This window comes from Lutra lutra, chromosome 9, assembly GCF_902655055.1.
Source record: "Lutra lutra chromosome 9, mLutLut1.2, whole genome shotgun sequence".
Classification (NCBI taxonomy): Eukaryota; Metazoa; Chordata; class Mammalia; order Carnivora; family Mustelidae; genus Lutra; species Lutra lutra.
The window spans coordinates 68,445,706-68,457,922 of NC_062286.1; the positions used below are offsets into that span (position 1 = coordinate 68,445,706).

General features: G+C 37.3%; 1 protein-coding gene across 4 annotated transcripts in view; it reads left to right on the forward strand.

The window, feature by feature from the left end:
* The window catches only part of PSME4 (proteasome activator subunit 4), a 115,244-nt gene that overhangs the window by 84,102 nt on the left and 18,925 nt on the right, over positions 1-12,217 (forward strand). For all 4 annotated transcript variants that reach the window (XM_047743854.1, XM_047743851.1, XM_047743852.1 and 1 more), the window contains 9 exons: positions 945-1,098; positions 1,591-1,660; positions 2,703-2,828; positions 3,708-3,860; positions 5,744-5,848; positions 6,408-6,499; positions 7,369-7,500; positions 7,868-8,076; positions 10,146-10,231. In XM_047743854.1, coding sequence (XP_047599810.1) covers positions 945-1,098; positions 1,591-1,660; positions 2,703-2,828; positions 3,708-3,860; positions 5,744-5,848; positions 6,408-6,499; positions 7,369-7,500; positions 7,868-8,076; positions 10,146-10,231 — 1,127 coding nt within the window. The remainder of the gene's footprint in view (positions 1-944; positions 1,099-1,590; positions 1,661-2,702; positions 2,829-3,707; positions 3,861-5,743; positions 5,849-6,407; positions 6,500-7,368; positions 7,501-7,867; positions 8,077-10,145; positions 10,232-12,217) is intronic.

A 12,217-nucleotide genomic window follows, 5' to 3' on the forward strand; every position in this document is an offset into this window, starting at 1 on the left:
GTAATCTAATCAGAATAGTGGTCAGAAAAAATAATGAACTAACTTGATTGGGGGGGGTGTCATTTTTATCCTCTGGCTTCCACATTTTTTATCTCTGATAACTTCTGTGATACTCAAACAGCTATTTTAAGTCCACCCCCACCTCATACTCCCTTTGGGAGGGGAGTATAGCTATGCAACACCATCTGGGAACACTATAAAATGGTGTTAACAAAATGTGGGAAAGCCTTTCATTATACGCCCTACCACTAATCTTATTTGCCTTTTTAGAGAGGGGAATCTCAAGCAGGCTCCACACCTGGTGCAGAACTGCATCCCAGGGCTCTGTTGGTCGCACAACCCTGAGATCGTGACCTGAGCCAAAATTGAGTCGGATGCTTAACCAACTGAGCCACTCATGTGCCCCTAATCCTGCTTTATCCTCACTGGAGACTCATTTGTAGTTCCCATATTAAATGAATGTTTAATGGTTCCCCAAAAACGTACATTATGTAGAAAGAATGTCAAAGTACATATGGTAAAATGTTAAAGTTTGGGGCTTCTGGGTGAAGAATATATGGGAATTCTTTGAGCTCTTTAAGCCTGAAATTAATTCAGATCTTAAGAGTTTTAACAAAATTAATCCTTTTAATTTTGGTGAAAGGAATGAAGTGTGGATCATACCTGATTTTTTTTTTTTTTTGCCCCAAATAATTATCCCATTCAAGAATTTTACATTGTTGACACATGTACTTTACGTGTTTCTTTTCTAGATGGCAATCTCAGCAGTGGCTGGTATTCTTAAACAGCTCAAAAGAAATCATACATATGCGGTCTTGCCTTGAACAGATTTTGATAAACTTGTTATAAAGACAAAGTCAAACCAGTACTATTGATTGAAAGTTGAGAGCAATTATTGCATGCATATTTTTAAGTTTATCAAATGTAATTGTCTTTTCCTCAAGGTGGATATTCTAAACCTACCCAAATTCTTGCTGGGGATAGGCCTGATAATCATTGGTTGCATTATGATAGCAAAAGTATACCAAGAACCAAAAAAGAATGGGAGTCAAGCTGCTTTGTGGAAAAAACTCACTGGGGATACTACACCTGGCCTCAGTAAGTTGCAAATTGCACCTTCTTATTAAACAGCTTATCTTTGATGTAATTTGTTTTATCATTTTGGATTTGTGGAGAAGTTCAGAGACACTCGAGGCAGATGTGGAGGACCCTGCCACCAAAAACACAAAATCTCTAGCTTTTTTCTTCTTCCTCTTCCTCTTTTTCTTCTGTTCCAGCTAGTGCTACGCCTCAGTCTTACCTCATTCTTTGTATTTCCACTGAAACCCTTAGACTTCTTATTTCCACCATTACACATTTAAGGAGTTTGTGAATAGCTGCTCTAAATTATATGCGTACCTATCAGTATTGCCTATGCCTACACCAGCCCAGAAAAATGCTTGCTTGTCTCACTGTTGACTCCAATCACTTACGTCACTAGGACACAGCAGCTGATTAGAGTTCATTAAAAGTGCCTTCTAATGCTTTCTCTCCATGAAGCTCTTCTGTCTTTTTTTTTCTATATATATTATAAATATAAACTCTTTGTAGGAATATGGTTGTTTACGCTGGTGTGGAAGAGCAGCCTAAGCTTGGCAGAAGCAGGCAGGATTTGACAGAGGTAAGCATTCCATTTTCGCTATCTGTAAACACTTAATCATGGTTCACATGCATCTTACTTTTGGCCTCTGATTTATTTCAAACAGAAGTCAGGTTTTTTTCCCCCAGTCAGTATATTTCAGGATAGCACTGGGTAAATACTGGTAAATGTGTACTCCCTTTCTCCACCCCCTTTATCTGCCCCCCTGAATTCTGTTTGGTCCCGTTGGCACAAGTCTTTGTATTTAAGGTTGCTCATGTACTGCCCCACTTTTCCTGGGTCTTGCTTTATATAGTCATCTGCATGTTTCTCGTATGCGTTCTATATGGTAACAAGCTTCTTGAGGGCAGAGATTGGGTTTTGTTGTTGCTGTTGGCTTTTAGTTTTTTATTGCATATAAATGATGAGCACTCAGTAAACAGATGTTTGAAGATTAAAGTCGAAACTCCTTAGTTGTCAATAAAGTTTATTTCTTTACCATTTTAAAAGTTAAGGACTTTTAGTGTCTTTCTCAGTAAACTTAGTAACATAGCTTTTTATTTTATTTATGTGTGTATTAACTTTTAAGTAAGCTCTATGCTGTATGTGGGCCTTGAACTCATGACCCTGAGATCAAAAGTCACATGCTGTACTGACTGAACCAGCCAGGTACCCCTAGCACTTATTTTCTAATTCAACAAAGTTTACCTTTTAACTTCTGATGTTTTATAAATATAGAAATAATTTGTTGGGGTTTACAGTTTAGAATATTTTCCTCAATTATACACCAGATGGCACAATGGTACTGTCTTTATGTACCATCTTCAAGCAGACTGTTTGTGGGTTTTAATTCAGTTTGAGAAAGGGAATTCAAACTTGAAGATCTGAAGGAAAACTTTCAACTGTTATGGATTTAGCATTTTTAGGAGAAATTTTGGTTGTCAAAAGCCTCTATGAAAAGTAAAAATTCTTATAACAGCCTACTGTTGATAATCAAAACTTCACAGTTGAATTTTGATGTTTCAGAATCATGTTTTTAAATAGATCTTAAACCCTGAATGTTGTTTTTTTTTTAACTTTATAGGCTGAACAGATTATATTTGATCATTTTTCTGATCCTAAATTTGTTGAACAGTTAATTACTTTTCTATCTTTAGAAGACAGAAAAGGAAAAGATAAGTTTAATCCTCGCCGTTTTTGCCTCTTTAAGGTAAATATGTTATTTAATATTCCTCTTCATAAAGCTTACTGACTATCAGTTTGTTGGTGCATAAGTTTTAAAGTCAAAGTTTAAGTTTGGTTATCTGTTGTCTTCATCTAAAATGGCTGTGAAAGTTATGCCAATCAGATTGATCTTAGCTTAAGATCTGAGATTTATTTATTTGACACAGATAGATCACAAGTAGGCAGAGAGGCAGGCAGAGAGAGAGGGGAAGCAAGCTCCCTGCTGAGCAGAGAGCCCAATGCTCGATCCCAGGACCCTGAGATCATGACCTGAGCCGAAGGCAGAGGCTTAACCCACTGCGCCACCCAGGCACCCCAAGAAAAAGAAGCTTTTTCGTATTTAGCTCTAATATTTATAATTAGCAATAGAAGAAAACCCAACAAGACTATATGCATTTGAGTTTTTTGAGGTGTGTGAAATTTTAAGGTCAGAAAGATTATTAATTGTGATTTCATTGATTATATTTTACTGTGATATAACAGTATTTTTATTTATTTATTTTTTAAGATTTTATTTATTTATTTGACAGAGAGAGATCACAAGTAGATGGAGAGGCAGGCAGAGAGAGAGAGAGGGAAGCAGGATCTCTGCTGAGCAGAGAACCCGATGCGGGACTCGATCCCAGGACCCTGAGATCATGACCCGAGCCAAAGGCAGCGGCTTAACCCACTGAGCCACCCAGGCGTCCCAACAGTATTTTTATTTTAACTTACAGACATTGTTAAACCATTTCTAAAGGGTAGAACTCTTGGGGTTTTGTGAGCATAGTAGTAATGTAAATGAACACAAGCATATTAGAACTATAATGGAGATGATAGTCATTTGAGTACTGAAGAACTTTCTTTTTTATATGTATATATATAGGGCATATTCAGAAATTTCGATGATGCGTTTCTGCCAGTTCTGAAGCCCCATTTAGAACGTTTGGTTGCAGATTCACATGAAAGCACCCAGCGATGTGTTGCAGAAATTATAGCTGGTTTAATCAGAGGTTCTAAGCATTGGACGTTTGAAAAGGTGATGTATTTGTACAGCACGTTCCCTGTTAAAGCTGTAATATGTAGCAATTCCCAACACAGTAAATATTAATACTTGAAATAGGAAATGTTCAAATTCCATATTGCTTTTGAGTGTAGGTCACAGACTAATGCATAGTCAACATTCAGTATCTTTCAAAATTTGAATTATTTGCCAACATTAGGGGGAAGAAGCCTAAGAAAAGATTTCATTTTCTCTTGATCAGTGGGAAGATCCTGGAACTGGTCCTCATTATTGCCCTGTGTCATTTGACTAGCATGCTGTGCATGGGCTTCTCCCTTCCTGAGTCACTCTCTGGCTTCTCATTAAATCTTTCTCTTTGCCTCCTTGTTTATCTACATGACTCATTTTGTCTCACAGATAGTTTGAGTTTGACATCCTTTTTTTTTTTTTTTAAAGTATCCCTCTTAATTGTAAAACTTAGTTTTAACACACCTACCCTAAGGTTAGTTTCTTAGCAAAATGCAATAGATTGAAAATAACTGGACTAAAAAATACCCAGAATGCCAAAGTACAAGGTAGGCCACCATTTCGTCAAAGAAAAGACACAGACACTGGTTTTGGCAGACTTCGTTACACATTCTTTTTGGACTATGAACACTTTGTAATACATTGATTTAGTTATACGTATTCTTTTTTTTTTTTTTTTTTTAGATTTTACTTATTTGTGTGACAGAGACACAAAGAGAGAAGGAATACAAGCAGGGGGAGTGGGAGAAGGAGAAGCATGCTTCCCGCCGATCAGGGAGCCTGATAAGGGGCTCAATCCCAGGATACTGGGATCATGACCTGAGGGGAAGGCAGTCTTAACCCACTGAGCCACCCGGCGCTCCTAGTTATACATGTTCTAATCACTTATTAGATTAAAGTATTTGTTGATGTGTAATATTACCTTTTTCTTCCTCACATAACATGAACAGTTTGGTTTAAACAAGTCACACATATCCTTGTCATCTAGTCTCTGTCATTTTTTAGTTAACTCTTTTCCAGAATACCTCTCCTTTCTTTATATGTTGTTTAAGATACAGCTTTTCTGCTCTCCTCCCTTTCCCTCTCCTCTCCCTTCTTTCCTTCCTCCTCCTCCTCAACGCCTGGTGCTACCACTGGAAATTTTATCCCAAGCCCTCCTTCCTCATTTGTCCTATATAAGTCCTTTAGACTAAAGTGCAGTCCATGGACCTCCAGCATGGGCATCACTTGGGAGCTTGTGAGAAAAATAGGATCTCAGGTCCCACCTTGATCAAATGAATCAGAATCTGCATTTTATTAATCTTAATAAAATCTCAAGATGATTTGTATTCTCAATAAACTGTGAGAAGCATCTATACACATAGATTCACATCTCTGTATAAGTGATCACTTTTAAAAAGCTATTTATAGTAATCCAAAACTTGGAATTTGGGGGGTATAGCTCAGTGGTAGAGCATTTGACTGCAGAACTTGGAATTTGAAGATTATGCTTCAGGCTAATACTAAATTGTATTAAAAAGTCATTGCTTCCTATATTAGGCTTCAAGTGACCTCAATAAGTATGTGAAACTTACAAAATGAGGTTTTGTTTGACTCCAGTGTACTTTATTACTCAGCATTTTCAAAATTTTTTTCAGTAGTATGAGATTTTGTAAGTCACCATATATGGTGTTTCCTCTCTTCTGAATAATTTTTTGGGAAAAAAATTCACTTTTATATGTGGGTATGATGATAATATGGTGAAGTTATTTTCCTGGATTATTTGGGTGTTCTAAGAAATAATTTGAGTAAGTATTGGATTGTGTGTTTGTATATGTGTATTTCCAGGGAAAGGCAGTTGAAGAAAAATGTGAGAATCATTAACTTTTCCCCGTATATTTTGTTTTGAGTAGGTGGAGAAGCTTTGGGAGCTTCTTTGCCCACTGCTTAGAACAGCGCTGTCCAACATTACGGTAGAAACTTACAATGACTGGGGAACTTGTATAGCAACATCCTGTGTAAGTTCTGTTTCTTTTTTGTGTTTACTCATCTACTTAAACTGTTTCATAACCTTTCTCAAAATCTGTGAAATCTCATTATACCTCTTGAGTCTTTTCTTCTTCATAGCAATTTTCTTCATAGTTTTGTCATCTTATATAATTGAAGTTGGTTCTGTTCAGCCTTTCAAATAAGCCTTGAGTGGTACCTCTTAAGTGATTATTACATCTTCTCTGTCATGGTAATGCATTCTTAGATTAAACGGCAAATCATGTATGTATCTAGAAATGTAACCTACATATAGTAAAAGCCAGATGATATAAGGTAGGTGTTATTTTCTACACTAAATGTGTCTATAGCTTGTATACATTGATTTAAAGATAATCCCTTTAGCTAACAAAGTTTCTTACTATCTACCTTTCTCACACGAACTGTAAAACTTGGATTTGACTAAAGTACGAGGTTTTTTTTTTGTTTTCTTCACTTATATTTATTTATAATACTAAAATAACAGGATCTGATTTATGTACAGAATTATAGGACCCCTGTTTTAATTGTTATTTTGTATTTTCAACACAGGAAAGCAGAGATCCCCGGAAACTTCATTGGCTTTTTGAGCTGCTGTTAGAATCACCACTGAGTGGTGAAGGAGGATCCTTTGTAGATGCATGGTAAATAAAAAGAAAACTTAGAAGGTTAAGGAAAGATTTTGCAACAAAAGATAACAGCTTTGCTCTTGATGTGTAAATGGAAGTGAACTGTCTATACTCCTAAAGGCCTGATAATGTAACTGTTTTCTTCTGAGAGATGAGTGATCCAATTCAGTACACTTTATGATACTAAGTAGAGTTATTTCTCAGTGGGGAAGCAGTAGAAATGGAGACAACTGAGCAAGTCAAACATAATTTAGATTTAACCTTCTTCCTCTTGGAGCAGCTTTTTTTATAACATGACAGTACTAACTTTCTCATCACATCATCTCTTTTTTCATTCTTCCTTATTAGGAAAAAACCAGTAATCCATTCAAGGAAAAACTTTCTTGCTGGGATAAAAAGAGTTGGAAAGAATTAGTAGGCTAGAGAAGGGAATCTAGGTAATCCTGTTAACAATAATAAGTTAGTGTTACTGTGAAATAGTGGAGAAGTTTCTGATGCTTTGAAATCAATGAGTATTCTCAAGTCAGTATTTCCCTTGATTGTATGGGAATGGAGAGAATGAGAATACAGCGAAAATGATGCAGTAAAAATAAGATCTTCATAAAGGTGCTGTTTTGAATTGTCAGTTTTAATATTTATTGGGTGAGAAAATGTAGCAGTTGTTTTTTATTAAAGATTTTATTTATTTGACAGAGAGAGAGAGAGATCACAAGTAGGCAGAGAGGCAGGCAGAGAGAAAGGGGGAAGCAGTCTACCTCCCGAGCAAAGAGCCCGATGCGGGGCTCAAAATGTAGCAGTTTTAAGTGGAATACAGACTCCATTAGTCTACACTGTCATATGTAAAGGCAGGGAAGGGCTCTAACTTTGCTGTGCTTTCATTCTAGTCGACTCTATGTACTGCAAGGTGGCCTTGCTCAACAAGAGTGGAGAGTACCTGAGCTGTTGCACAGACTACTGAAGTACTTGGAACCCAAACTCACCCAGGTTTACAAAAATGTCAGGGAAAGAATAGGGAGGTAGGTATTCTTTTCCCTGTGGTATGGTACAATTCTTGAGTTCTTTTATATTAAATTTTAATACTTAGTACATACTGGTTATGTTACTATTGGGTTTGTGGATTCTGGTCTTCAAATTTTGTTTTATATTGTGTTTGGGACACTAGTCCGTGAGGCTCTAATGTAAAACAGGACAGCAGTGAGCTCACGAGCCAGAGGTGCACATTTGGCCGGTTCTCAGTGTCTCTGAATTATGGGCACAGCACAAGAGACTCTCTCTAGGAGTCATTGTTCAAATATTTACTTTGGTTGGGTCATTGCTTTTGAACCTTAGTTTTATTGATAACATGGCATCTCTTCTCACTCCTATGTGTGTTTCATTTTACAGCGTGCTGACCTACATATTTATGATCGATGTTTCTTTGCCAAACACTGCGCCAACAGCATCTCCACGAGTCCCTGAGTTTACTGCTCGAATTCTAGAGAGATTGAAACCCCTTATGGATGTAGATGAAGAAATTCAGAACCATGTTATGGAAGAAAATGGAATTGGGGAAGAAGATGAACGAACTCAGGGCATTAAACTCTTAAAAACTAGTGAGTGGCTAAAATTAATAGAAACTTGCTTAAAAACAGACATTTATTACCAGGGGAAAACAAAACAAAATAGACATTTACTTAGATTATCCTTTGGGATGTTTTGTTCCTGTTTTTTTTTTATTGTGGTAACACGCACATAATACGGAGTTTATAGTTGGGTGACATTAAATTCACATTGTTGTACAACCATCACCGTCGTACATCTCCAGCACTCTTCAAATTGCAACACTGAAGATCTGTAATGACCTTGTTCTACACTTCCCTCGCCCCTGCAGCCACCATTCTACCTAGCCTCAGAATTTGCCAATTTTAAGTATTTCATATAAGTGGGATCATACATTTGTCCTTTTAAGTTGGACGTTTTAACTTTGCATTGTGTTCTCAGTATTTATCCATTTATCTGTTGATGGATATTTAGGTCGTTTCTGCCTCTCGGCTGCTGTGACTAGTGCTGCTGTAAGCAGTGATATAGACATTACGTTTTTGAGTCCCCTGTTTTCACTTCTTTGGGCTATGGGAAGTAGACTTGCTGGACCATGTGGTAATTCTATGTTTAACTTTTTTAAAAGCCACCAAACTATTTTCCTCAGTAGCTGCCCCATTTTACCTTCCAACCAGCAGTACAAGGAGGTTGCCATTTTTTCATACTCATGCCAATACTTTTTTCTGTTTTTATGACTTAGAACTATCCAAATGAGTGTGAAGAGGGTATCTGTGGTTTTGATTTGCTTTTCCCTAATGATTAGTGGTTAAACATTTTTTCATTTGTTTATTTGCCTTTTTTTTTTTTTTTAATCTTCTTTGGAGAATTGTCTCTTCACATCCCCTGCCAATTTTTGAGTTAGGTTTTAGTGTTGTTTTTGAGTGACAGTTCTTTTGTATTCTGGATATCAGCCCCTTGTCTAATAAATGGTTTGCAAATATTTTCTTATTTGGTGGGTTGTCTTTTTCACTGTCTTGATAGTATCTTTGATGCATAAAAGTTTTAATTTTGATGAAATCGAGTTTATTTTTTCTTTTGTTGCCTTTGCTTTTCATGTCATATCCAAGAAATTATTGCCAAATCCAGTGTCATGAAATTTTTCCCTTAAGTTTTTTTCTAAGAGTTTTATACTTTTATTTATTTATTTTTTAAAAGATTTTTACTTTTTTTTATTTATTTTATTTTATTTTATTTTATTTTATTTATTTGACAGAGAGATCACAAGTAGGCAGAGAGAGAGGAGGAAGCAGGCACCCTGCCGAGCAGAGAGCCCGATGCGGGGCTGGATCCCAGAACCCTGATATCATGACCTGAGCGGAAAGCAGAGGCTTAACCCACTGAGCCACCCAGGCATCCCAGAATTTCACACTTTTAGTTCAGAAGTTTAGGTCTTTAATTCCCTAAGTTAATTTTTATATATAATGTAAGTTAAGGGTTATCTTCATTTTTTTGCTCGAGCATGTCCAGTTTCCCAGCACCATTTGTTGAAAAGGCTTATTTCTTCATTGAGTAGTCTTGGCAGTCTTCTGAAAATTACTTGGCCATATGTGTGAGGGCTTATTTCTGGACTCCAGTGTACGCCATTGGTCTGTATGTCTGTCCTTATGTCAGTGCCACACTATTAGGATTACTGTAGTTCGTAGTAAGTTTTGAAATCAGGAAGTCTGAGTCCCCCAACTTTGTTCTTTTTCAAAATTGTTTTGATTTTTGGGGGTGTCCTGTTAGAAATTTAAAATTTTTTCAAGCATTCTAAGTGTAAACAACTTAGTTATCATTTTTGCTACATCAGGATTATTGTAGGTTAATTCATAATTGGTGTTGATATTTAGTAGGCTGTTAATTTGTTGATTCATTTTTTGAGTGACTTCAGTACTCTAGTTGGTTGACACCCTTTATTGTGGTTCCTGTCATAATGCTGTTTAGTGTCAAATCTATGAAGTAACATCATGATCTCTTTCTTAACATTGAAGAGTTAGTTAGCAGAGCTATCATAATGGCTCTCTGACACTAGTACTATAGTATTACTCTATTTTGTGCTCTAACTGTATAGCAAGACTGATTCCACCTGTTTATTTTCAATTAGTATTGAAATGGCTGATGGCTAGTGCAGGAAGATCCTTCTCTACAGCGGTCACAGAGCAACTTCAGCTTCTACCGTTGTTTTTTAAGGTAAGTTTATGGCTGAAACTAAGAATGTGCCTCCCTGTGTTAACTAACTGGAATTTACTTATTTGTTTTAAGATTTTATTCATTTATTTGACAGAAAGACTGCAAGAGAGGGAACACAAGCAGGGGAAGTAGGAGAAGGAGAAGCAGGTTTCCTGTGGAGCAGGGAGTCAGACACTTACTGACTGAGCCACCCGGGCACCCCAGCTAACTGGAATTTAAATGCAAACCTGGAAAGAAAAAAAGAATGCATCCCCTTCTGACCTTCACAGGGAATTTATATTTATCATCTGATAGTGGATAGTTTTTCAGACTCTGTGTGACTTGGTTGGTTCGCTAAGGAGAATAGTCATAGTAGAATCATGAGGTGATAGCAGTTTAATATTTGTTGAAATAATCTTTTCAGTATTAGGTAAGGCTAGTATCTTAACAGATATATGAAAAGTTTAGAGACAAAGCATTGTTATACTGATAATCAGTTTCCAAGCATAGTTAAGGAAAATATTGACAGCTAAAAAAATAAAGCCATAGTGACATTTTTTAATATAGCTATTTCTGATTTGTTTTATTCAGTATATGTGAAATCTAAAGCTGTATTATATTTACACATACAATATTTGTATTTATGGTGTCAAATGGGACTGTAACTGCTTTTAACAAACACCTGCAGAAGTAGCCTGTTTCTGGCAGTCAGTCCTGCAAAGACACTGACGTCTGATTTGATTGGATGGAAGGTATAGCCTACGTGGGTCTAATTACTCATCTAGGCAGGTGATGAAGCTGATAAAACTAAGGTCACAGATCACTATATTGGTTGCCGCAGTTCTAGTTTGCAGTCGTGCTATGGTTAGCAAAACAGTCTGGTCTTATGGCACATTTGGAACAAATGGCACAAATATCACTGCTGCTTGAGAGTTACTGTTCAGGGGCGCCTGGGTGGCTCAGTGGGTTAAAGCCTCTGCCTTCGGCTCGGGTCATGATCCCAGGGTCCTGGGATCGAGCCCCACATCGGGCCCTCTGCTCAGTGGGGAGCCTGCTTCCACCTCTCTCTCTCTGCCTGTCTCTCAGCCTACTTGTGATCTCCGTCTGTCAAATAAATAAATAAAATCTTTAAAAAAAAAAAAAGAGAGAGTTACTGTTTGGTGCAGATATCATTTTGGAGGGAACACCCTTGGTCCTGTGTCTCAGCAAATCATCTGCTAAACTTTGGATTTGCCACAGTATACTATGTCTTCAAGAAATCTCAAAAAGATAACTCTAGTTGGCACCTGGGTGGGTCAATCGTTAAGTGTTTACCTTTGGCTCAGGTCGTGATCCCCTGCGGGGGAGGGGTGTCCACTTCTCACCCTGCTGGTGCTTGCATGCTCGTGCTCTCTCTCAAATTAAAAAAAAAAAAAAAGATTACTGGTAATATTCAAAGGATCCACCACTAAAATACTTTTAGGAATGCTATGTGGGGCCTGATACCCATGAGTACCTCTGGGATCTTTCAGGATATAAGAGTAGACAGTAATTATTAGTGTATATAGATCCTTGTTACTTGTAGGTCCTTGGTGTAGGTAGGGTTTGTCTTTAGGGCAGTGGTGCTTAAACTTTTCCACTGCCACATATGCAGTGGATACAGAACATGATCTCATATGTCCATAAATGGGTGATGTGAAATGAGTGTTGGGATAGTTGGAGTTTTATCCCCTTCTTCCACTCATGCTCACGCCCCCGAGATCAAGAGTCACACACCCTTTTGACTAAGCCAGCCAGGCGCCCCTAATTTTTTTTTTTCTTTTGAGTGAAATAGAGATTACCTAAAAATAAAATCTTTTATTTATTTTTTTTTAAAGATTTATTTATTTATTTATTTATTTATTTGACAGAGAGAGAGATCACAAGTAGGCAGAGAGGCAGGCAGAGAGAGAGAGGAAGGGAAGCAGGCTCCCTGCTGAGCAGAGACCCTGATGCGGGACTCGATCCCAGGACCCCGAGATCATGACC